Source organism: Haliaeetus albicilla, chromosome 11 (assembly GCF_947461875.1).
Source record: "Haliaeetus albicilla chromosome 11, bHalAlb1.1, whole genome shotgun sequence".
NCBI classification, from domain to species: domain Eukaryota; kingdom Metazoa; phylum Chordata; class Aves; order Accipitriformes; family Accipitridae; genus Haliaeetus; species Haliaeetus albicilla.
Window position 1 is genome coordinate 20,261,468 of NC_091493.1, and position 27,570 is coordinate 20,289,037.

The 27,570-nt window shown below is 39.8% G+C and overlaps 1 protein-coding gene across 3 annotated transcripts; it reads right to left on the reverse strand.

Annotated features, from left to right (window-relative positions):
- Nucleotides 1–2,299: 2,299 nt before the first annotated feature.
- ZFAND4 (zinc finger AN1-type containing 4) lies at nt 2,300–27,482 on the reverse strand. Of its 3 annotated transcripts, none has more exons than XM_069796533.1 (10): nt 24,886–27,482; nt 23,606–23,908; nt 16,280–16,355; nt 16,117–16,184; nt 14,857–15,043; nt 10,498–10,645; nt 8,500–9,681; nt 7,808–7,862; nt 5,323–5,440; nt 2,300–3,209 (listed from the first exon to the last, which is right to left on the reverse strand). In XM_069796533.1, exons 2-10 carry the CDS (start codon nt 23,787–23,789, stop codon nt 3,074–3,076), a joined length of 2,154 nt encoding a protein of 717 aa, XP_069652634.1. In that variant the 5' UTR covers nt 23,790–23,908; nt 24,886–27,482; the 3' UTR covers nt 2,300–3,073. The 3 variants fall into 3 exon arrangements, with proteins under 3 accessions (XP_069652634.1, XP_069652635.1, XP_069652633.1); XM_069796534.1 differs by lacking the exon at nt 24,886–27,482 and adding an exon at nt 24,677–24,874 and having other exon boundaries at nt 5,323–5,437; XM_069796532.1 differs by lacking the exon at nt 24,886–27,482 and adding an exon at nt 24,677–24,874.
- Between the last annotated feature and the right edge of the window lie 88 nt (nt 27,483–27,570).

The following is a 27,570-nucleotide window of genomic DNA, read 5'->3' on the forward strand; positions in this document are numbered from 1 at the left end:
TGACCCAACACAAAAGCTCCAGGTGGAAGCAACTCCTAATGGGCACAAGCAACTCCAAACCCACAGTTTACACCCACAAGATGGTGCCCAATTATAAACATTGGAACTACTTGAAAAGAAACCAAAGAGTCTAATTCATGATATGTAAAAAGCTAGAAAGATTTCATTTTTGTAATATAAAGCATTAACAATTCTAGCCTTGTCTACAACTGAAGACTGTTAGCAGAAGGCAACAGTGCCATTACTTCCCGGGGGACTGCAAACTGAATAGAGATGGGAATTGCAACCAGACAGATTTTTATCACCATGGCCTTCTAGAGATTTCAGAGAAAGGAAATATTTCATTAAAAATCCCAAAACATTTCTGACACCTCTGTGGCGCTTATCAATTTGACACAAGAATCCTGGAGGTCATTCAATAAGAGACCAGCCTGCTTATGCCTCACAGGTCCTCAAGCATAAAAGCAGCATGCAAAAAGTATTTGACAAGAAGGTAGAGAAGCACACACCAAAGTCACTGTTAAGCTTCCGTTATGTAAACACTTTATGATACAATCTGATTACAAGAACAAATACACAAAAGCTACACATTTGTCTACAGCAGATGCATAGCACCACAGTGCGCTAATACTCAGAAAACCAAACCATTCAGGTAAGTTTACACAGTAAACAGTAATCAATTCACCGAACAGTCTAACACAGGATTTGGTAAAATCCAATAGCATATAAATTAGCAACTAAACCAGTTAATTACAAATTTAAGTGCTCTTAGGGCTGTACTACTGGTTGAAAATAAGAGTGCCTGTAACACAGTACTAGGGATGAGAACAAAATCAGAAGAGTTCTGCACAGGAAATGTCTGTATTAGGTATAATCAAAATGAGGTATTAAAAAAAATTATGATAAACTATACACATGGAAATTGAGAGTATTACTACATTACATTTTCTGAAAAATATTGTTGTGCACTTCATTATGCATATACAGAAAGGGAGAGTCAAAATTGAGATTTGACTCTGAGACTTCCTGCTACATATCTGTTACATGGTCTTACTAAAATTTGAGCATGGCCACTCTAATGCACGGCAAAAATAATTTCCTGACAATTACACTTATGCAAAATCTGATTATGTGAAGACAGCTGACATTATTTTAATTCCACTTCTTACCAAATCTCTACTGTACCTAAAAAAAGACCAAGACCTCTGTCTTAAGAAAGTTGCTGAGCTGAAAATAAGTAACTGTTGGGAAAACACTAGTACATTTGCCCAGTTCCTTATTCTTTTCCTTCAGAATCAAATATTGCCCCATGCTGGAGATGAAATAAAAACTACAGGCATGTTTACAGTACCTAGCACTGCTCAGTAACAACATGTTCTTCATACTAGGTGCAACTTTGTCCAGCAAGAGTAAGCCTAGGGGTCACACACACAGAACTACCTTTTTACCTTATCACTGCCCAGAAGAATGATTTCGAAATTTTTTTCCCCCGAGGTCATCATTCTCTGAAAACTCCAGAAGGTTTAAGAATTTGCAGATGGACTGCATGAAATGGATTTCCTCCAAGGATAAGAATTCTTCAAGTTACTTCTCTCCCTTTCAGTGATCCTCTTTCTTTTTTTGGCCCAACTTTTCATTGCCATGCTCATCAGCTGCTGCTGTTTGACTGGAATGCAGCATAGATCATTTTAATACCACAACCAATTAAGTAGCTGAGGACTCTGGCAAGAAAGGGACCATGACATTCAATTGCCTAGATGCAATACGGAGGAGTTTCTGTTGTTTTGGTGGTTTTCTGTAGGTTTTTTATTAATCTGTTTATACTAGAACACCTCAAGCAACATAAGCTTATAAGATGATTTCAGACACATTAAGGGAATGAAAGAGGAAAGGCTTTCAGTAGGTATATTCCTCCAACATCACCTTCTGCAGTAGCTGCATGCTCATCAGAGGTGTCTCATGCAATTACTGAACTGCCTTTGTACAGTATCAGCTGGAGGGGAGAAAGGCTACAGGTTAATACATGCCATTTGTTGAACACCCATTGTGCCTTTGCTAGTACATCTGTAAGACTTCAGGAAGTTTACTTAAAGCACACAGTGCTGGTCACACTATTCCTAATGAAGTTATGAAGTTGGTGGGAATTTTCCCCACCAACTTCAGTAGGAACAGATATGAACCAGTGCCAAAAAAAAAAAAATTAAAAAAATCCCCCCCCCAAAAGCCCAACTTTTAATTTAGGAGCATGCTGTAAGAGAGGAAAAGTTATTCTGTGCATTTATAAGAGCATAAACCAGAATAAAATTTAATATTTATTAGAATTTCTTCCAGTAACAGCATTCAACATCTTAACAAACCAAGTTGTGAAGTCTTAAAAAAACTACGTTACAAAAAAAGTTAAAATAAGTTGTTCCTTATATTTAATGGCAACAAAGGGGGAATTTCCTATTTAAAAACAAACTTGTCATATAAACAGTATTATTTTAAGAAAATGTGATTAACATGATATGTCATTTTCAGAATGGATACATAGTGTATGAATACCAATCTGAATGAAACAGAGGGGCAGAACACACTACCCCCTTAAAAATCTCAAAATAGCCTGTTTGAAGAAAGGGGGGGGAGAAGGATCTTTCTAGTGAAATAACTTAGAAGATACCACGCAATGGACAAAAAACGCAAGAGTACAGAAGACATTACATGACACCCTCATTACAACACCCCCTCAAGTCTGGTTATACAGTAAATAAAGTTAGTAAAGTGCATCTTTTAAAGACTTGTCTAGTGAAATAGCTTTTCCAAATATAAAACACAACACAAGACGTGCAGTAACAGTTAAATCATAGTGTAAGTTTTTAAAAACTAATCTTTAACTTTTCATTCACTAAAGAAGAAAAGTTTTAACTGCAGTAGTGTTCACATTATTCTTCGATAGGATGCATCCTCATGTGCTTTTGTTACTTGGCAAATCTTTAAATATGGAGCATGGCAAAATTATGCAGTTTAAGCAAGTGCTTCTCTCAATGTAATACAATTCTTCAATGGCAGAATGGCCACATGCAGCACAATCATGTTAGATTTTGGGAAGCTTTGGTGCACTAACGACGGGATTGGTCTCCTGCAAATACCTTCGCCCTGCACTCTTATAGTCGTAGGTACAGGTGTGAGTCTCTGCATAACGGTGTGTTGCACAGAAGTTGTTTCCACATCTGAAGAATCAAGAATATTAGAAGTTACAAGCTTTTAGAAGCTTTTAACTCTCTGACATGCTGGGAGCCCTTTGGCTTAATCCTGTCTTGTTTATTTGACATAACTGCTTAGATTCTAATCATCCTTGACTGATAACATTAACTGTTGGGGCAAACAAAATGACATTTTTGTAACTGAACATTGGAGTTTTGACCCAACAGTCTCTTCAGCTGGGAAGTTAAGCAAGATCAGTACTCCTGGAATCCGCTAGCAAGGATCAAACACACTTATAAATCAAGAATGATGGGCTTTGATTTATTTTATTTCATTTTAAAGACCTCACACAACATCAGTTGGTAGAATTCAGAGGACAAAACCATGGAACTAAAATAATGGCATCAGGTGAAATCCACATAATACATTTCAATTCAAAACCACCACATCATTCAGACCACCAAAATAGATGTTTAGTTCAGCACAACTTCTGCCTGGCATAAACTCAAATTAGTCGTTTGAGATTAATAAATACAGATTTAATCAGCTGTAAAGACATCAGACAGACTAACTATAGGGAACATGACTTCCTATATGACTGGATAAAGGTGCATCTATCCAATATCAGTTGCAATTTCAATGAGTTAAGATTATGATTTTTGCCTTCAGACTTGACAGCTCAGCAACTAAGACTCCTAACAGGAGAAAAGCATACTCTGGATGTTGTATCTGATCTGGACAAGTGCTTTAAGTGGAGACTAATATTAGTGTTCTGTTGCCTGATTATTTGATAAAGTTGCTTCTTGACAGTAAAACAATGACATAATTCAAAATCAAAATTCTCTTGAAATGGATTAAACATTACTCATCCAACTTACTGTCTCACTATTAGACTACAGTCCTCTATTTATCTATCTATCCATCTGGGTTCATAATGAACTCTGCAGCTGTTCTGAGGCCTTCTGTGCCTGGTAATAAATTTGCTTTTCTTTGGTCCTTGGTCCCATAACCACCAGTTCTCTCATTTGACAGTATTCTCTATCTGGTTCATGTTCCATTCTAGTAAAAGCACATATGATTGCTCCTTTTAAAACTAGAACAAATGCTATTTTTGGAGATGTGTGATTCCCACCTTTTTCTGTGCTTCATTTTAAACCTTAAGCAAGCTGCTTAGTTACTTCTAGAAGAGCTTGCAGCTATTTGCTTAGCAGGAAAGCGTGCAGTGTCCAAAACTGTTTCAAAATCAAAGACTGAAGAGTCAGTAAGGAGGCAGTTCCTCACACTGAAACTCTCCAACACAATTCCCCAATGGCAGAAGTCTTGTTCATTTTGCTGTTGATTGGCATGAACCAAGACCAGCTTCAAATGTAGCCCTCACAGTGCAGCAGTTCCCAAACCTCACTAGCTCATGGGAAATGATACTGAGAAAAGAATATCTTGTGGGAAACAATACTTTGAGAACTAAGATCAACGGAGAAAGCGGGGTGGTTTTTCTGTTTTTTTTTTTTTTAAAGTTTCCAGTGATCACCACCTAGTGCCAGGTCTCTTGTGTTGTCTGCAAGTCATGATTTGGGGGACCAGCACTCTGGCATTCTGCTTTTGAGATGCTCTAGGTGCTCAAAAAGGTGACTGAAGTCTCACAAGAAACAGAACACCCATAAAATCAAAAAGTTGTCAAACATAAATTTGTTTAAATTCACAAACTGTGCAGATGTGTTAGAAAAGGGCCAAATCTGAGGAAGATTTTCTGAAAAATTGTAACAAAACCAGTTTTTCCTCAAGTTGTTAACAATATACTTATTCTTGAGAAACTCTGCAGAACATAGATCTGTAGCAAGTTCTCCCCACACCAGTATAAAATGTCATTGTTCTTTTTTTCTAGTCATGTTATTTCCTGATATCTTGCATTCTGATACCTTGCATTTCTTGATTTTCCTGGAAGAACATACACTCCAGCAGCAGAACAGGTACAACATTCCTGAATTTTAACTCCTGGAGTTTTGCTGAACTGAGAATTGCAACTTTTTTAAAGGCTGTCTTTTGATTTGCTACACTTAAGGAATACCATGCAGCATAGAAAACCTGTTGGTTAACCCAGCTATCAATTTTAAAGAACAGCTGATTATACACTCAGCCTACCTGCACTCATAGCTGGTTGCCAATCCAGTTTTCTTGCCACAAAGAAAGCAATGCTTTGTAATTTTCTTTTTTGCTTGAATTGAGCCATTCACAGGTGGAAGATGGGTTGCTTCACCTGCTTTCAGAGGTAGAAAGACAGCAAAGACATTTTATTTTTACTTATTCCTGATCACAAACTAGTTAAATGTTATCTTTTGAAACCCAGATTAATTTTGCATTTCTTAGGACACTTCAGGTGGAAACCCCAAAGCCTAAACAGAGAGGAAAAAAACCCAAAAGCCAAAACAGAAAAACACACCTCAAGCCTAGGAACACCTTTGGAAGAGGCAGCACAATGCAGGACTTAGACCCATTATTTTTAACACGTGTTAAAAGTTCACATAAGCAAGAAGTTACAGAAGAAATCAAGAAACACATCTCCTAATGGTCTTCCCAAATGCAAAATGAAAACATATAATGTGATTGGGAAAGCACTGCTTTTCAAAGAATCAATTGGGCATTGAAGCATCTAGCATCTAATATATTCAATAGCTAATAACTCAGTTTGCCAAATAAGTACTGCAACATTTTAAAATCTTGCTGGTACTCCATAATTGCAAGAAATGTACATTATTGGACTACAGGCCTCTATTTAGCTACATGGTTTCATAAGGCACTTTGCAGATGTTTGTACAATTTCTGTACTTAAAAGTTTACTTTACTTTGACTTTTTGCCCTGTAATTCTTGGCTGTTGCTTTACTAACTGGAGAGCATGTAAAGAAAAGGCATCTTCCTTCCCTCTGTAGAAGCAAGCTCTTCGTCCACAACTTGCTTATGCATATTTACCATATGCTTGGACAGTGAAAGTGAGCAATGCATCCTCTGAAACATTATTTCAGTGCTTCTACTGCTATATTGTCAGGATGCTCCCCAAAAGTGACCTCATGAGTTCAGAAATATTTTTTGTCCAGCACACGTTTAATCCCAACAGTCATTTCTCAGCTGTGATACAGCAGGCTACATTCAATAGTAACACCAGGCAGTCATTACATATTGCAGTCACTACTACCAACCAGTGCTATCCCATCGTTATCCAGCATCGAAACTTCCAGGCAATGTTTGTCCATGCTATCAATTTCATCATCTAAAAGCATACTATTTCAAAAGCATCCTTTAGCCCAGTTTGTGAAAAAAGACAGGCTTGAAAACAGCTCCTGCTGTGGACCACATTTAAACAGAAAAAACAATACACCTGTCCTCACATTTACAGTCCCTACAGCAACTATGTGTAAACTGAACCTGTCCTTTCACCAGCTACAGAACAGATCATTACCAGCCACCTCTCTCTCAAGAGCCCGCGTGATATGAGGACACGAACTTTGTCTCTCTCATGTCCGGAACCTTCCGCAAAATACACTTTTATCTGACATAAGATACACCAGAGGACGGTCTTCTTCATAGTTCTATCCAAAATGACACAGACAATAGTAGGCTTCCCCATCATGCAGATGTAACTATTAGGGTATCACCTCTTTTACCATGGAGTAGATAAGGACAGACCCGTTTATTGAGTGCCAATTAAAAGCTGAACCTCCAGTTGTGAAACAAAAGTACAATCCACTATTTTAGCAGCTTTTGCTCCCATGTCATTACAATTACATAATTCTTCCTGTTGCAGCTGCTATTTGAAGATCTATCTCCTAGCTCATTCTCTATACCTAGAACTTAAAATCCTGGAATACATGCCTGCCTCTCTTTACCTAAGGTCATACAGAAAGAAAAGAAAACCTGCAAACTGCAAGTCAAAGATGTGAAGAAGTCAACTGTGCTGAGAAACTTTAGCTCACTGTCTTAAGAATTTTAGAAGTACTAATCTAGACAATTCCATTCCTTCCAAGAGAATTAATCACGTAATAAATTAATATTTAGTCATAACATACCAATTTTCAGTAGATGTCAAGCATTAAGCACTCCACAGTTACCAAGACTAGAGTAGAATGATGCCCACCACAAAAAAAACAGAGAAAAATCTGCACTACATCAGTAATCTTCAGCATCTATGCCCTTACTGCTTCTTCCCCACTTTTCTTTTGTCAAATCTTTCTGGCTCAGGCTCTAGTCCTAAAGAAGATGCTACCAATATATTTGGCTCTGATTTTAATACACTCAGAAGTATTCATAGAACTGACCTTTTGGAAACTTCAGAGCAAAAACTCATGTTTATGTCTACAGATGACATGCAGGATTCATTAAGTATTAAAAAAGCTATGAAAGAGTCACAGTTATGTCTACCTAAGATCTGGATGACATCTGTACGTTAAAGAATTGCTTAAAATATTAAAAGTTATACCATGCTATAGAAGTGTTATACAGCAAGGACTTTGAAAGCCATATGCCTTACAAAGATAAGGCATACAATGATTACAGTTATTATTATCCTCTACATATGTGATATATCAGGAAAGATTAAAGAGTCATCTTCAATTATTAAGTCACATTACTTACCTACTCTTTTCCCTACAGCTGCAATACTTCCATTCATTCCAAGTCCATGCGCAGACTAAAAAAAAAAAAAAAAAAAAAAATAAATTCCACAAGGAAATTACTAGCAGATGGAAATTAAATGAAAAGTTAAGCAGTCTGGTATCAGCTTATTTGAAATCAATGTTTTATCAATCAACGTACCTACGAAGAGTCCAAGACAACTTCTGTACACAAAATTAAAATTCTGCAACATAAAGCCTTACTCAAAATGACTATTTAATAGTCTCCCCATACTTTAAAACACACCAAAACAAAGTACATTACAGATCTGAAGCTAGGCACATATGGTGCCAGCCACAGGGCAAACTTTGGAATAAATGACAATTAGTGAGCAGCAGGAGAAGTCAGATGACACTTCAGACACAGACATTCACAATTTTATCATTACAATAAGTAGTAATTTTAGTTGTGAACTGAACAACCACTTTAATCTTTACGAAAAATTACTTCTAGGACCCATTTGGATAAATGGGCAGTTAAGATACCAACAGGAATTCAGAAAACGGTTTAAGACTATCAGGGATTTAAGTACACCTCCCTCTTCACATCTCCCTCCCTGAAAAGACAGACACACACATGAAAGTATATTGTCATAATGCCAGTACCAGAAAAGACAGGAAAACTTCCATTTCTTTAGAAGCATGAGTACTCACTAGAATATATTCAGCAGTTTCTTTTGGAGGAGCAGTTTTCCTAAAGCTTTCTTCCTGAAAATGCTGCAGGTTTGTAGGTAGTGCAATACCAGAAGTCCGAAACCTGCCTGTCCCACAGGAACTCTGTAAACTTTCCCTGTTTGCGCTTCGGGCCAGCGAAGCCAGAAATCCTAAGTTACTTACAGAACTCACAGGTTCTCTGGATGCCTTGTTAGCCACAGCTGTGATGTCCCTAGTCTCTGCTTTAGAAATCACATCAGGTCTTTTGCCAAGTGACTCTACTTTCACACTATGAAATCTAGTAGTCCTAGAAAAAGAGGAGTCTGCTATACTTCGGACTTCCAATGATCGAAGCATGTTAGGGGAGGCTGTAGATCTCAAGTTACCAGCCTCAAAGCATTTGGGTTGTGCTTGTGGTTTCAGAGAACTGTGACGTGCCACTTGCGCTGAATACCGAAGAGGTGACAAAAGCAGATTTTTCTGAGGACTTAATTCACGAGTACTGAGAAGACCAGCCCCCATTGCTGCAGTGCTCAGCACTTTGCTAATAGGTTTTCTATGTTGCTCTACAACCTTAGGTTCTTCATCTCTATTAGACAGTTCAAGTTCTGGGTTCACCTTTCCTATGTCATATATCTCACTACACTGTTCAGTGGTGCTTGCTTCTGTTAACAAAGCAAAAGCGTCTGTTTCAGGTAGAAGTTTTTCTTCTGTTCCATATAGTTCCACATTTGTTAGGTTGGGAAACAAAACAGCATCCTCCTCACTTGTTGAGGTCACATTTTCAGATGCTTTTTCTGAATTTGCAAGCAGAGATGAAACCGGAGTCAGAATACTATTTGTAGGTAGTTTTGCATTTTCTAGTTCAACACGAGATATTTTCGGAGGTAACCTGATGCTACTAACTGACTGAGACCAAGAGCTGCTCTGCCAGGTGTCATCTTCCTGAAGAAAGTCTTTAGTTGTGGATGGCATTGTTCTACCAGCAGTGGCCAAAGTAGCCAATGCTGAAAGTGCATTTTGGGAAGACTCTGAGTGATATGAATTCCCAGGAGGAGGTAGGCAGGACTGTCCCATATGGGGGAGCACTCTTAAAAAACGATGACGAGCAGCAGCCACTGAGCCACTAGATGGTCGAGGAGCCATTGGAGGACGAGGTTTCACCTTGACAGTTTTTTTAGGCTATTAAAAAAACCAAAAACCACATACAACAACAATTAGTATCTGAATTACAGTTGCATTCAAAGACCTGACTGAGATCATATTCCCAGGAATTCAGACAGTGTAAGGCCAAAAAGGACCAAACCATTCTTTCTACTCCCTCATCTATTACTAGCCATCACAATTTCACCCCAACATCTGAATAATAAAATCGAAGATTATAACTGATAAGACTTTAGTAAATAGGCCGCATGTCAGAGGACTAGGAAAAGGAAGCCAGAATGCCACCAAAGTTATCCAGAAGAGCTTAGGGTCTCAAACAAGACGAACAATGAAAGACAGTATACTATCTTCATTTTACATCTAGGTAACCTAGATAGACATGAACACCAACATAATGTTTTCTCTTCTAGGTAATCTCATTCTCATATTTAACTGTATAGGCTTTTCAGTTATAGCATTTCTAATGAAGTTTCATTTAAGAGAAACATTGATTTTTACCAGAGCAGTACAGCAAAACAATGCTACTTAAAGTATCAGAAGGAAAAACAAACAAACAAAAAAAACCAAACAAAAAAACCCCCACACCCTAAACCACCCACACAAATAAACCCAGGACCAGTAGTGAATTCTTTGAATACGGACAGGTAGATGCAAGTAAAGCCAATGCCCCACAGCAGAACATTTATACAACAGCATTTACTTAAACAACAAAGAGATCATCTACCCTTCATCATTTCACTTCCCAAGACAGCAAAGTATCTGACCTGCTTTTTAGGAAAGCCAGCACTAGGAAAGTGCAAGCCATTTTACGATAGACTGAAATCATAACTTCACCTTTTTACTCAGATTCATGTTCTCCATCTTTGCCTTGAGCAGTTTCATTTTATTCATAGTAATTGAATTCTCAATAATCTGTTGGCCAGAAGGTGATGCCTCTGTCTCATCTTCATCATCAGCATATAAATTATAAACTGAACCACCGCTGAAAATAAAAGAAAGTTTGTGTTCACCCTCTAATCAAGTAATTTAATTACGTTTTCAATGTAGACTATTCTCACAACTAGAAAGTCATATCCGTAGTTGATCTGTTGACAAAGCATTATGTAAAACTGTATGCAAAGACATTTCAAATCCGTTTATTTTAGCACATAAGCATTCCTTATAAGATGCTCACACAAAGTGATGATGCTGAAATCAGAACATAGCCACGCTTCTGGGAAGTTGTTATACCATATACAGTTGGTTCACACTCACTATATATTTTCCCCACAGAGGGGATATCCAGTTCCACAAATGTCTCCTGAAGGTATGGCCAAAGCTGTTAACTGTGTGACTCAGACAACAAGCTGATCAGTTTTCCAATTAACCAGACACTGGCATGGAAGGAAAGTCCAAATTTCTATCCATCCTGAGGGGTGTTCTCACCATAAATGGAAATGGAGGGGTCACCCATGTGGATGTGATATTCTATTTCTCCTTTTCAAAATAAAAAAAAAAAAAAAATAAAAAAGGATCAGTTTAGGTTTCCAAAGAGTCTCACATTTGGAAAAAAATAAACAGATCAGAATTGCTAGTCCCAAGACAAAATATTTTAACTCAGTAGTCACTGGAAATTTATAGCATCACATTGCGTTTTTCCATTCTGTATTCTAACAGAATGCAAAACCTCAATGTTTTAAAGTCAGTATCTGACTTGTTTTTCCTATGAAGCAATAAAGCATTAATCACTAACACACATCCAACATTTGACAGTGAAATGAAAGAACCATTAGGAGTGTCCAATTCATTACAAATTGATGCATTTTCAACACTGTATATAGTACATTTTAAAGAGTGTTTTAATTCTTACATTAGGCTGTTGGCATCTAGAAATTGTGACAATCAGGCAATTCCCTTGTGTTCATACAAATATCTTAGTAGATTTATCTAAAGTTTCTAGTCTCCAGAAGGGACCAGGGAAGAACTAAAGATCATGAGAAAGTCAGTACCAAAAAAAAAAAATTTCACTAATTAGAGCTGGCATCTTACCTGATTCTTGGAAATACTCTGCTGCCCTTACTCAAGAGCCAGTATTTTTGCACTGACTCTCCAAATCCATTTCCTAAAATGTAGCAAAATTCCAAAGGCAGCACAGCTGGGAGACAGATCTTTAAGAGCAAGATGGCAGCAAATTTAAAACAAGAGTCAGCAAAATAGTCCAGTCACTTTTTACCCAAAACTGAACAGCTCCATATGTGGACAGTCAGCATGCATATCACATACCTCTCCTGGTAAAGATTCAACACTGAAGAATCATTTCAGAATTTTAACTCTGCAAAGTCTTAAGTCACCAACTCAAAATAATTCTTTGAGCTTCCCTTCCTTCAAGGCAAGGATAGGAAGAAAAGCAGTATGTCTCACATGTTTGGTTGTTTTTTTGTTTGGCTTTTTTTTAATGCAAAAAGAATTGTTATCCTTTTTCTTGCATTTTCTGGCTAACCAGGAGCCAATAACACACACACACACACAAAAAAGAGAGTAACAAAAGGATTTTTTGCTTTAATGTGATTGTAAAAATACAAAAGTTGGACAGAGAGCTTTGTTCTTGATGATACTTTTAGCTCATTTTCCAATGAGTAAATTTCAAATTTACTTTGCCCATAGGTGTCAACATTCCTGAGAACTTGCTCGTAAACTGCGTGCCTCAAAAATGATTAGTAGCTGGCTGAAACTCTTCTGACACTGGTGCCTGGAGTCTTATACCACAACTTCAACAACTTCTTTTTAATCCAGAGACAATAATCATTGCATGTATTTACATCTTGTCAAGTTTTAACCATTAACTTAACCACAGATAAAAGAAAATGATCTGGAGAACTATAAAACAAAACCCAAACCAATGTCTCATTTCTAAACTGCAGTCACTGAATTCTGCTCCACGCACAAGCAATGTGAGAAAAGCTGATAAACAAGTGCCTCAAAATGCTCAGTCACCAGTATACCCACACACATAAACACATTTAACTGCCAGTGTGAAAAACACTAGCGTTCAGGATGATTTGCAAGCCTTCCTCTATAAAGATCAAATGAAGAAATCTGATTTTTTTTTCCATTCTCTCCTCCCTTTGCTACTTTTTCCATTTCCCACAAAGTCTGACCCAGCCATAATAACAAATTCAAAAGTTAGGATTTCCTCCCCCTACCCTCCCCCAATTACTGTCTGCCCTAGTAGGAAAGCTAATAAACGAACGCCTGTAGAAAGCACAGAGGAAGAGAAATGAGTCAAGCTGAATGTTTTCAACTCAGGTGGCTTCCAACCTAACTGGATCATTTGACCAGAGACAGCACATTATTACGCGTAATGTATTTGACTTTTATACATGCTGTTGTGCTTTGAAAGGCTTACCAAGATGCCTTGCAAGAGCCAAAAGAGCATGGTTTATTCCTCTGGTTTGCTACATTTAGCCAATCTCAAGTAAATTACTATTTAATCTATACTCTAGGATTACCTAATTGAAAAGGACTAGGAGTTTCAGACAATGGTCCATGCTAGTTTTAAATGGGGGGGGGGGGGATCATCTTCACACACACACACACAAATTTGAACATGTAGAGAGATACCAGGGAGCCTATTATACTGAAAAATGAAAGTTCAAGCTCCTTCTGACAACTTGTTGCATCAACTCACAGTATAGCATCCACAGTCCTAGCTCTTTGGATTGGTTTGGATGTTCTTTGGAGTGAAAAGGTAAAAGGGAACAATTTGGTAATAGGCAGGGTATCAGTAAGAACAGGAATTACACGTGTCTGCTCCTCTTTCCAGAAGTGTACTAGCCCAATGAAGCAGCAAGGTTCTAAGTTCTTACGTGATAATGGTGGTTTTTAGCTATTTCAAATCTACAGACAATACCATATGTGCCTATTTACTGAAAAAGAGTGCAGGGGCTGAAAGATAAGATCACAGATCTAAAATATTTATATCTTTCCTCTTCTTTCTCTCTAGTAATTGTATACCAAACACTAGCTCTTTCTACTCTGTGTAATGATGTGGGAATTCAACCTTGGTATTTCATTCAGCCTGTAGTTCTTAAGTACGGATCTCTCATAAACTTTTGTAAGAGTAATATCACTCTGAATATAAGCACACTGAATCATACTGAATATAAACCCAGTACAAAGCTCTTGCTTTCAACTTTGCAAACAGGAACAAGAATAGTTACTTAAAACAGTGCAAGACTTAGCCTCAGAGAAAATGCAGCTAGTCTCCAGAATAGGGACTCCTTTTCCTTACAGTTGTACAAATACTAAGTCCTTCAGGGGATAAAAAAAACCTACCCAAAAGCTGCAGTATAAAGACGGAATCTAATAATTTTTAGTAGATATTATCAATTTTGACAGCTTTAGGAAAAAGCCTACTAATCTGTTTACTACAATGTAGTAGCTTAAGTGACATACCTGCTCTTCTGATAACAGTACTTTGATTCTGTGACAGTGATTGAGACAAGTTTAGTACCTCAACAGTAGCTAATCTGAGACCTAATTATGTCCAAAGGCTAGCTCTATTGGTAATTATTTCAGTGCATTTAAAAAAAACAAAACAACACACAACACCCCCCCAACCAAAAAAAAACAAAACGAAACCACTCCCACCCCCCAACAAAACAATCCTCCCCCCAAACAAAACAACTCCCTCCCCCCCAAGCCCCCCAGTTTCTCTGAAACTTCAGACAAACACTCTCAGGATTTTGCACTGCCAATCTGCTATCGTCCTGACTAATCATTTGGTTCAAGTCATATCCATATGAAAGTTTATGCTGTGAACAGAGAAATGTTTATAAAACTAGACAAATGCCTTAAGATGGAAGAGAAAGTACTTAACCAAAGTTTTTAATATCTTTATTGCCAAATTGACTCTCCTGTGAAATGTTCCCTTTTAGAAAGGGCTGGAATGTTGAGAATTGCCTTAAGCACGAGGTCAGCTTTATCTCACTCAATAGACACACACAGTGATAGACGACCGACAGCATGACCACTGACCGCAAGTACTACTGTGTTGTTAGGCCACCCAGTTACAGCATTTTAGCAGCCCTTAGGGCACAATTCTTGCAATATTCCAGATATATTCCAGATATTCTTTTGATAATGTCAACAAATAAGGCTGAAAATTGCACAGCATTCCCCTAAGAATAATATAAAGATTAGAACCAACTTTACCTCAAAGATTCAGATAATGGTGTTAAAGTGCCATCTCCCCGGTCTACTACACGGAAGAAATTCAACTGATCTCCTTCTTGATATACTAAGAAGGTAACTTGTTTGTTGGATGGCCCTTTCTCCCAGATCTCATCTCTAGTGGGATCCATGTATTCAGCCATTTCCCTGATAGGGTCTTCCACAGGAACTACAAAGAGAAAAAACAGAATAAAACCAAACTATTATTGTTTTGATCACCTTTGAGAGCTTGCCTCAGTTTACAATGGGAATTCCCAATTGTCCTAGCTTCAGCTGGGACAGAGTTAACTGTCTTTCTAGTAGCATGGGAAGAATGTTGATAACACTGATATTTTCAGTTGTTGCTCAGTAGTGTTTAGACTATAGTCAAGGATTTTTCAGCTTCTCATGCCCAGCCAGGGCACAAGAAGTTGGCACAGGACAGAGCCAGGGCACCTGACCCAAACTGGCCAACGGTGTATTCCATACCATGTGACATCCCATCTAGTTTAGGAACTGTGAAGTGGGGGCGGGGAATCACTGCTCGGGGACTAGCTGGGTGTCGGTCGGTCAGTGGTGAGCAATTGCACTGCGCATCATTTGTACATTCCAATCCTTTCATTATTGCTGTTGTCATTTTATTAGTGTTATCATTATTAGTTTCTTCTTTTCTGTTCTATTAAACCGTTCTTATCTCAACCCGCGGGTTTTGCTTCTTTTTCCCAATTTTCTCCCCCATCCCACTGGGGGGGGGTGGGGGGGGTGAGCGGCTCTGGGGTGCTTAGTTGCTGGCACAACACCAATCTAGAAGATATGCTGAGTTTTTTTCCAAGTTAAAATTATCAAGGGGATTTCTCCATTTTCATTCTTCTATAGATGATCCAAATAACCAAGTTTATAATTAGATTAAACCAATACCTGATTCTTACTAACAAGATTTTAAAAACTATTTGTATAATGACATTACAGTATTGTTTTTTCTGCAGGTGAAGAAATGCTGATTTTAAGACTTGATTCTATTCGTACAAAGGTACTTGTTAAAGTAGGGGTAAACAAAATGAAAAGGATGGTGTACTTGGTATGCTAAGAAAAAAAAGAAGGAAAAAAATCCCTCTGTTTGTAAAGTACTTTTCCAACTAATTTGGAACTGAAGTCTGCTTGTCTAAAATGCTTAGCTAAGAGAATCTGTTTACAGTTATAAGATGCATTGCAGTTATAAGTGGTTGCATGAAACCCACTATTTTTAACTGTGTTAACACCTACCTCTTCTAGTGTTAATAGGTCCACCTCGCATAGCCAGAACTAACTTCAGAGTGCAGCCTTCTGAAATGCTGTAAATAACAATAAATAAATTTTTGTAGCATTTTCTATTGCTTAAGCTAACAATCATTTAGAAACATTAATTGCAATTTTATTCTATACTTACTTATAATCATTCAAACAATAGTCATCCTTCAGTTCTGTATTATTCCAAATTAAGTGCTGTTGAGAGACAGGAATACCTAAACAAAACAAACAAAAGACTATTAAAATTGGAGCTTGGTGAGTGGGCTTTTGGGAAATTTTGCTTTTTGAAGAATGTGGGGGTAATGGAGGAGAGGCGAGAAAGTGGGTCACAGGAAAGAAGAGAGGAAGCAGGACAAGGACAGGCAATTGAGCAGCCTTCAGTCATTATATCCAACCTCTCAAATAGTTATTAAGAACAAAGTTAAGATTTTCAGCGGGCTGGTGCTCACACACAGAGTTCAATCTTTTGGCTCAACAAGGGGTCTGGAGAAGTATTAAACTGCTTCAGGCTCATTGAATACTTGTTCTTTTCCAGTCATCAGATGAAGGAGGTTTTTTCCTGTTATCTGTACCTCAGAACTTTACGTCTACTGGCAGGAAAAACAGGAAAAAACTTGTAACTATAGAACTGCCAAATAATTTAATCACAGATTGATATTCTGTATTACTCACAGTAAAGACAAGGTCGCATTAAGGTAACTGGTGGCAGCTCTATTACAGTGGTGACAGCTGTAAATGTGTTTTTATCACTACTTGGTTTGGAACCTGAAAGTTCACATGTACAATGTGAACATGTGCCACAGCAGTCAGTCAAACTTCATACTACAAACACTTTTATTTTGTTGTGGGTGTTCTTTTAGGCCATCACAACATTTTATTACTTATATCCATTAATACTCATTGTCAGCTCAAGTTCCGGGACAGATTTGGCTAACTATTTTTAGTTAAAAGAAAGTAAGCATACTGAATATTTGTTCCTTATTAAAAATCCATATTCTACATAATGATTAACTTTGTTGCTTTTTGTCTGCGTAGTCAACTCATAGAGATACAGATGTAATACACATTAAAGGTAATAAGAATAAGCTGATACAACCTGAGGTCTTCAGACATTTTTACTAGAATGCTGCTACTTTCCGAATTTTGGATAGAATACAAACCAGGACAGTTATGAAAGGATGAGACATGCTGGATCACAAAAAAAAAAAAATAAGGCTAACAGGAAGATGAATAGCTGTCTTTTTTGCCTTTGGAAAAAAAAAATCTTCCCTTCAGCATCAAAAAGAAGTACTGTTGTTCAATTTGTATAGTGAATTCCAGATAATTAAGATCTCACTGTGCAAAAGGTTCAATTAAAATAACCTTCTCTTATACTTTTATACATTGTATGTTCAGACACTTAAAAGGAGATGCAAGTAGCAATGCTACACAGTAAGACTTGCCAAAATACATCTAGCAAGACGGGAACACAAAGATCAGCGTCTTCCAGGTAGCTGCCAAAAACTTCTCAGCTTCCCAAGGCCTGCAAGAGTGCTTAGCAAGCTGTGGCAAAAGGTCAGTTAAGTAGCCCCTTCGTAGCTCAAGGAATGGCACAAAGCTTCCAACACCCATCATCAGCAAGGAAGAAAAGGGGACCACATTCTGGTGAAAGTCCAAGCAGATTCAACAGGCAAGTAGGACACATGCTAAGTGGACATCCCCGTACAGAAGAGAGAGTGCACTTTGGAGGAACTGTCACTGTTATTATTTAAGTTTTAGAGAGGATGACAATTTCCTTTTCTCACCACAGCTCACATCTAGATCTCCTCTTTTATGAATGACCAACACAACTTTACTTCACTTGGATGGCATTTAACATGAATCTTATATCCTCTGAAGTCCACAAGACATGTATGAGGGGAATATGTTCATATAGTAGACTAACATAATTGCTACTACACTGCCAGCTATTTAATAACTGGTTATTGGTTATGTTTCAAGTCTGCAGTGTAAGCAAAACAAGAACAAGCTGGCAACAGCTAGTGAGTCTACAGTGAAGTTCTTTTCTGCGTTGTTTTGCACTCTCCTGATTACAGTCATTACTGTCTGCATTTGTTATGGTTTCAGCAGCCTCCAAGGAGCAATTTCCAATTACTTTGATAAACCAAGAAAGTATTTGTTAAAAAGGCTGGCTTGCAACTGGCAGTACTGCAATGAAACATGTTTTTGTTCATTCAACAATGACAACGTATTTTTGATGAAATGAACAGATGAAAAGACTATACTCTGCTGTAATGGGAAACAGACACGTCTTTATTACTAATTCCCTGTTATCTTGCTTTCTAAGAATTCTGTATAAAGGAAATGGTACGTGCTTTATAGGTTCAGGTGCAGGAAAATATGCATCAGCTGTCTGTTTTCTGGATTACAGTAAGGCTTTTTTGAGGAGAAATTTGCACATGAGATCAGCATGTAAAACTGGCAACAATAATGAGAACTGAGATAGCCATCCACTGGCCTGCTCTAAATTAGTACTGAGAAGAGAGGAAAGTAGGGCAGTAAGCTACATCTCAATGCTCAAATGGAAGTGGGCTAGCCAGGTGACGCTATAGGAGGACAGAAGAGTCTGCAAACTGTCTATTGAAATGGCTGCAGTTGTGCTGACACACTGACCTACTAAAATGGGAGGAGGAGAGGAGAGAAGTAGGTACTCCATCCTGTCTCTTGAGTCAGTGTATCAGATACACCCTTAAGCTTCACTCCTTTACTCTTCTTTCTGGAATGCTAAGTAGGCTCACCAGAGAAACTGATGTAGTCAAGTCTGACCCAGAAAAAAAACCCATAGATTTTTTCAGAACAAACTTGATTTTATGTTGTGGGTAGAAGGTTACTATGTTTAAAGCCACCACAAACATTTCAAAGTCAAAGCTCAAACAGTGTACTAATCTTTCATCCAATGTTGAAAACGCTGGAGAGGTTCTTAAACATTTAGTTTTTGTTCCTGCTTACAGAGAGGCTGGGCTCACAGTCTTATTTTCCCCCACAAACTAGCTACACTAGGGAAGAGGTGCAAAGGTTCATGACTTCCAGCAGCAGGACCGTTTTCATAACAGTCAACCCCCCCAGCTTTCATTTGCATGATAGTAAACTACATCATTGTAAACGGTGGTCAGTACTGACCTCCTCTTTATCCTAGGGACTGACAAAGCAGAGACTGTAACAGCAGCGAGTCACCAGTAACTGGATACAGGGCCATAAAGTTTCCTGACAAAGATGACCATATTTACACCTTCCAGATGCTGCTCTAGCCACCTGATCTGGGCACAGGCTTGCATTTGCAGGAACATTTTCCCAGCTCAGACAAGGGATAAGCCTAAAAAAAGCTTCATGAACTTCTAGTCTCTATCAGCACAGTAAACAAGCCAGGGACCAGCAGGAAACAGAGGAAAAGTAGTAGACAGAAGAAAAGCAAGATTGTTAAAGACTCATTACACTTGTGCAATCCACCTACTCCAGTCCTGACAGACGCATAGCTATTTTCTCTAATGCAAGTAGTAATAAATATCATTATGACATACTCTGAATTCACAGAATATTGAAAGAAATTACAAAATCCAAAAGAAGTCTGCTTGACATTCATCCAGTTCCTTTCACTTAAGGTGAAGCTGCTGTGTATAGGCAGCAAAATAATGACAGCAAAAAGACCAAAGAAAAATAACTCTCATGATGAATTGAAAGTACACACACGTACAACAGAATTATTGCTGCACCTGTAGTTCCCTGCTGAACAGAAGCATTCCAAATTAAGATGTACTCTGAAAGTTAGTTCTGGTTTTCCCCTTTACAATAACACAGGAACAAGAGAACACCTAAATTTTCATCTAAAACAGTAGATGTTTCCACATACACAGATCATAAAATTCAGTTGCAGCAGTCACTGAACAAACCATGACTGTGTGGGTTTTTCTTATTTCAAAGCTAGCTATGTAAATGAAAGTCTTAACACTCCATATAGAATGCAAATTAATTCCTGCAAGTTAATAATAATAATAATACCACCAACACCAAATCCCAAACCCCACCTCCTCCCTTGAGACTCAATCCTATCTTACTGAACAAACATGTTTGCAGGTATTATCTATGGTTCTTTAACAGATGAAAGAATTAACCACTACTAGGAATACACTATCTGAATGTTCCTTCTATAAAATGCAATATAATAATTGGTGTTTCTGAATGAAGAATACTAAACTTTGTCCAGCCCAGCAGCTACAAAGACTTGTGCAATGGAGGAAGCAAGAAGAGATCTCAGTTAAAAAAAAAAAAAAAAAAAAAAGCTGTTTCCTTTTTCAATTAAATCCTGCTATTTCCATTAAATCCTGCTATTTTTAAGTACCATTCATGTGTTAAAGCTCAGTCTTTCATGTCACCTTGAAACTCAGGTACCATCCTATCCATGTCCATCAACACACGATCCTGCTTTCAAATACAAATAATCAACAAGTAAAACCAATGGAGTAGGTAGCACTGCTGACAACACTAAGCTATGCTGCTGGCTAGGTGTATTCTAGCATTTATGCCACCAGTAGAGACCAAGGGAGCTATTTCTTCTCCAGTGTACCAGTTTAAAAGGCTCATTCAGTGAATCTGAGACTAGGAGCAATTTACCCTAGGTGGCTCCAAAGTCAGGATTAAAACAAATCTAAATTTTTGGATACCAAGTGCTTACTTCACATGGGGCATATTTAAGCACAAATGCCTGGATCTGATCCAAACACACATCAGATCTGCTTTAACTTCAGTTTATGAGTAGACTTGCACTGAGATTTAACCCATTAGAACCCATTAATAAATTCTTACCCATATTTTTTACTGACTAAAACCAACTGGAAACAGAAAGCTGGAGATCTGGAGCTCTTTCTTAATAAGGTACCAATGTCTACTACAGCTGTCTAAACAAACCCTTTCCATATCAGATCATTAAACAGGCACCAAGAATGACAAACAATATCAGAAGTATACAAAATTCCTAACATGCCATCCATATTATCCTTTCTTGTTACAGTGCAGACAGTCTACAGCTGCTGATATTCCAGTTGTTGACAAAGATCGGTTTGTCTTGATTTAGTTTTATTATTAGCCTCTCACAATTAGAGACTTTAGGGTCATTTGAATAAATTTGTTAAATTCCGATACGGTTCTGGATTTTGTTCTCGGAGATCTCAGGTCTCAGATCATTCTCCCAAAACTTGTCTTTTTGTACGCTTACATACCATCCATCCTCAATGAAGGATGTCCACGCAGACAATATGTGTGCTAGGGACCCTATATAGTATCCCAGCAGTGTAGAAGCCCTTCACACCCTGTGAAAGTTGACACGATACAGTAACAAAAAGTGAAAAACAGCAGCAGAAACAGGAACAGATGTAAGTTTTCTGCTTCCCATGTTGAATCACAACAGCAAAATTACTTTAGGATTTTCAGTCCACCTGAGCAACTCATTGCTTGAACTTGTGCACTGTAATAGGAACTTCACCACTGAAAAGTTGTTAATTATTTTTTTACATGTAATAGCAACCCCAAACGCAACATCAAATTAATTTGTCATTGTGTATCTGTCTCCGTCACACAAAGCCGATCAATCTGTTTTCACTCTGCCTCCCATAAATTATAATAGTCAGGACATTACAGGTATTTTAACTCTGTTCTGGAGCATCAAAGTATTTCAACTGATTTCTAACAATTGAATGATAAGCACCAATGAACTCTTATATTCCATGTTTTTATAAAATTTACTTATTAATAATTAAATCTATACAGCAGGCACCTAAGCCATTAATTACCTTATCATCCTATGAACTACAATATGTGAACAAAATTCTGAATAAGCAAAACCATAACTTTATTACTGAGCTGTTCTTCTAATAAGAAATTATGATACTTTTGTAAGCTAGACACACCCATCTGACAAAAATAAACTGCAAGGATAATTCAATATGTCTATTCGCAGTCTTCTATTTTGAACTACAAGAAATTCAAATTTTTCTTCCTCACATCTCCCACTGGTCTCTTCATGCATCCTTTAAAGCTCACTCCTTCATCTATACTGTCCAGATAGCCTGCCTTCTCCTGTACTCTATTGCCTATGCTCCCTTTTAATTTACTCTTAGTTAGCATTCTATCACATATCTGCTTGCATCTCTCCTACGCCTGTATTCAATCACGGAGAAGAAAAACCCTTTTCTTGTTTCACCTCTAGCCTCCAGGAGCATCTCAACACGTTCTCTGACTTGTGATTAATTATGCCCCTGTCCACAGGAAACAAAAGCATATCCACATAGCTGCACTAATGTAGCTACACTGATGTAAACTCTAGTTATCTGCATGGTGGAGCTTCTACTATGTGACCTTACTAGCAAAAAGTCACCCCTATTGTTGCAATGCTTCTGTGTTTTAAGACTTGTGCCAGCTACTTTTTTTTCAGTCCATTAGCGCAGATTTCCATAAGAGGAGGAGAGTATCCTAGATTCGAGTCTAAAGCATCATATTACATCTCCCAGACGGTGAGTTCCACACAGACAGAAGCATGAAAAACATGGACAGGTATACTGGGGAAAGAGAAGTTCCCTCTTCTTAAAATTAGCAACTCTGGTACTCTCAGCCTGTGCAGCAACACAGTTCTTTAACTCCTGCAAAGTGAGAAAGAGGATGCAATGGTTCAAAGTATACATACATCTTTCAAATCCCATTCTTTTATGCAGGATCACTCCCATCGTAGAGGGAAAGGGGTGAGAGAGGACTAACCTACACATTTTCTCCTCGCATTAGCACCAGGATTGTCCTCATAACTTAAAGGAGGTTTGCACTTTTTAAGATGTGCCAAGTTCATCGCTTTAAGACAAAGCATTGCTCAGCCAGACCTCTACCAACAAAAGATCACTCACCTAAACAAAATTCCAATCAGTAACTTCAAGCTGCTTTTGGGATTTGCCTGCACTGCAGTTGCTCTTGTGACTGCAGTATCATAAACAAACCATAAACTGACTAACCTAAGCAGCAACAACCATAGCACCTAGTTTAAACTATGCTCAGGCAGTTGCAATATAGACATAGTGCAACGCTCTGACTTGTGACAGAGAATCCTTTCCACATCAAAAATACTATATCCCATGTAATATCAAAAATGATTTACCATAGACCTTTTAAGATTTATCTTAATAATCATATACAAAAAACCCAAGAAAATAAAAAAGAGCAAAAATACCAATTCCAGTGAAGCCTAAGCCACGAACTGATAGGAAAAGGAAAGAACAGAAAACCAACTCAATTCCAATTAAACCTAAGCCATAAACTGAGCACTTAGTTTATATAGATATTACTGAACAAGTCATTTACATCATCTGGTTTGCTTTTAGCAATTATAATTTGTAAAACAAGACTTCCTCTAAAGTGATAAAATTTATGCTGAAATAAGAGAGAATAGTACCTTCTAGTCTTTGAATTTTGGCTTTCACAGAAATAACTGTTTCGAAGGGGGAAACTCGCAGTTCAAAGCATGTTCCTGTGAGCGTTTCAATGAAGAGCTCCATAGTTTCATAAAAAGGAAGCTTGTAGTGAAATGGTCCCATATTATCTTCATTGAAAAAAGGAGGCTCTTTCTTGTTGGCCATTACAAAGGATTTACAGCTTTCTCGTAAGAAGATCCGTCAGGAAACTACATTCCACTTCTAGCCAAGTCAGCTTTGAGGACAGGTGTGGTGCATTGCTGTTCATGTTTTGGATTTTTCACCTATAAAGCAAACATGCATAGTTCTAACAACATCTGAACATAGCAGTTAAAGGGAGTTTCAATTTATTCTTGATGAACAATAAAATAGCTATTAAGAAGTAGTAATTACTATCTAGGTCATGCAACAGATAGCCGCAAACGGTATTAGTAACATGGTAGGTTTAGGACTCTAGTTTCAGCCAGCATCCCAGGTCCTACCTAATACTTTTATTATTTTTGTTTTGTTTTCACAAGCGACGCGGCAATCCCACCTGCGATGTTAACACCTAAAGTCTCCTGATAAGGGCTAAGTCCTCAGCAGGGTCAGAGCTGGAGAAAAACTCCAGAAAAAAACATAAATCCAGGGACTCGTCCAGGCTCGGGGAAGGCAGAGGAAACGGCAGCTTTGCCCCCTCAGCAGCGCCGCGCTCCCGCCGGCCCGGTCCAGCTCCCACCCCGGGGCGGCAGAGCGGAGCGCCCGCAAACAAAGGAGCGAGAGCAGCTGCCCCCCCCCCCGCGCCGCCGCCGCGCCTCGGGGCGGCCTCACACCCCGGCAAGGACGCGAAGCCCCGCCGTCCGTGCCCCCAGCCCGCCCTCGGGGGAGAACCAACCCCCTTCCCCCCAGGGACGCACTTCACGGCGGCAGGGCCGGGGGAGGGAAGGGGTAATGGCACTGTCCCTCTCCCCCCGCCGCGGCCCCGCCTCAGCACCCCTGAGGGAGCAGCACCCGCGAGGACCCGGCGTCCGCCGAGCCGGTCCGCGAGGGTAAGAGGGAGGGTGGGGTCTCACCTCACTCGCCGCCGCCGGGCCCGCTCAGGGGAAGACGCGGCTCCTCTCCCCCCGTGCAGACCTGCCCGCCGCCCCTCACAGGAGCGCGCCAGCTCCGGCGGGCCTCATGGAGGGGGAGCCGCCGCCGCTGCGGGAGAGGGGCAGGACCCGGGAGCCGCCCGCACCGCCACCAACGCCGCCACTCACTCCCCGGCAGCCTCCGCGCCTACCTAGCCTTTATGACATCCCCGCCAGGCGTCCTCCTATGGGCCAATGCGACACCCGTTCTCAGGCAGGTCGCCCAATCAGCTCCCTATAGGGGCGGTGCTCCTGACGCCGTCCGGGGCGGGTGTCCGCCGGGCCGCGGCGCGCTGCTCTCGCTTGTTGTGGTCGTTAAGACGCGGAGCGTGCGCGGGGAAGGACCCGGATGCAACGTCCCCACCGCTAACGACGGCGGTCACGTGACAGCTGCCCGCGCGGGGAGGGCCGCGATGGCTCCTGGGACATGTAGTCTAACGGGGGCGGGGCTGACAGCGGCCCGGTGGCCTCCCGCCCACCGCACGGGGTGGCGGGGCAGGGCAAGGCCGAGGGGGGTGTGGCTCCAAGGGCTCGCCCCTGCCCTAACGTTGCGTGCGCACCGTTAGCCTTTTCTCAGGGGAAACGTGCGAAACCAGCATTTATACCTCAAACGCAACCCGAGAGGCACCCAGGGCTTCCTCATGCCTACTAGCGCAGCGCTGGGCCCAGTCAGAGCACGAGCGGGATGACGATGACTCCCAGCCTGTGCAGGCCTCCCCGGTCTCCTCGGAGGCCCCCGGGGCAGCCCCGGCCGCTGGCAGGGAGAGGAGTACTGCTCTCAGGCACCGGTACTCAAGGTCAGCACTCGACTCTTATCCTGCTTCAGTCTAAGGTGTCCAGGAGCCAGTGCTTCCATCAGAGGATCAGTCTTCTGGCAAAATACTAGAGAAAACAAGCTTAGCTGATTAGGAGGTGCTAATTACATTAACCACTTTACTTTCTCTTTAGGTTTTAAATTATGCAAGGCCTACCCTGATTCAAGCTGTTAGGTTTCAGGCCCAGTTAAAACACTCAGAACAAATACTGTGGTTTTTCACACGCACGTAGCAGGTATGTGAGCCCTCTGACAAAGAGTGCTGAGCAAGTTCTGGGTGCTGTAACACTGGGCCTCCAGCTCTGCCGTTCCCAGAAAATGCAGCCATGGGTTATCACATTTGCAAAAAAAGACACACCAAACCAAAACTCAGTTTAAAAAGCCACCGCTCAGACCCAGCCCTCCCAAAAGTGAAGTGCCTAGACCAGGATTCACAGTGTGTTACTGGGAGTTAACTGAGGACCACACATTTTCACAGGGGGAAGAGACTGTCCCCATGCCAGTTCAGAAAGACTTGGGGTAGAAGAAAGGCTCTGATCTACGTCATGGTGCAAGTTTCTGTCAAGAGCTTTTCTCTACTGAGCTTTCACATTAAAGTTTAAGAAAGGCTTTATGGCAAGAGCTTTTTCTTGTTTTACTCCAACAGCTTTTGGCCCCCAGGGTTCTTGGCTTGTGAACAACACTCTTTGCAATGCTAATAGAAGTTATTAATGTGAAGGGCCAAGAAGAAAGGAGGATGCAGAAAAGAAAGAGAAAAATTCACCATCTTTTTCCTCTTTCCCCCAGTATGTCTTTGAAGCCCTTCTAAGCACAGAAGAAAGGAGTAAAGCAGCAGTCCAAATCATGTATGAGGCATATGCAGCAGATGTAATGCCTATAAATAAAGCGCAAGTGCTCTCACTGTAGACACCCATTTGCAAATAGCTCCCACATTCTTTTCCAAGCTGCTACTCTCAGCTTAGCCCCCACTTAACATGAATCATTGCCAGGCCCACCTATGGCGCAAATCAATGTTTCTCCTTTATCCCTTCCAACCTTTCCTTCTGCTTTACCCTCATTAGCGCTAGATGCTTCAGCTGTAGTATTTACCGTGCCTGATAAAGTGAATCCAACTTGAGAAAGAAGAGACTCAAGCAGATGTCTCAGAACAAGGGCTTCAGTGAAAGTGGGAATTGCTCTCAAAGGAGTCCTCTAAGCACATACTTTAAATTCACAGAAAGAAAAACAGATAAGTAGTATATTGCTATCTAAAAACCAGCGCATCTAGTTTTAAAGTCAGAATTGCAAGCAGTCACTGGTAAAATAAGAGGAACATGTGATCCTTCTACATTTGTGCATTTGCTCTGTTTGTATGCATGCAGGAGAGCAAGTGTCTACCATTAGGCATCAAGTATGGTTAATGGCATCGGTTCCAGAAGGGCAATCTAGAAAATACAGGAAGCAAGTAGGTTAAGCCAAATGCATCGGACAGTTAAAGGGATTCCACAAAATAGCAACCTCCTGTAAACAGCCTACAATGTGTTACAGATGAGAAAGCAAAGCAGACAACAAGCCTCTGCGCACAAGTGAGTCTCTGCACTAAGGTATGCCCATAGCCTTGTTAACCTGGAAGTGACCAAGCATGCTCAGTACAGATGGACTTCTTGGAAAGTGCTATTTTCAAAACTTTGGCAAATCCAGGCAGGTGAAAAATCTCATTTAGTGGCTTACAACTTGAACGGGAGACAATGTTAGGTTTCTGTTGTTTTCATGGAGCACTAGGTGCTCATCTGTAACACACTTTCTGGCAGAGAAGTTTTAACCATTGTCATTTTTATAGACCACATTAGCTGCCAATATTAAATACCTTATCTCTATCTGGTGTCAAGTCCTGCACTAAGATTTTTTAACTGCTTGATTACATAAGAGGAGAAGCTGTACCTGATAAAAGAATCCAGCCTTACCCTAACATTAGCTCAGTAGATTGGCAGCTAACTCAGACAAGGCATGGTAGTGGTTTTGGTTGTTTTCAAGTCATGATGCA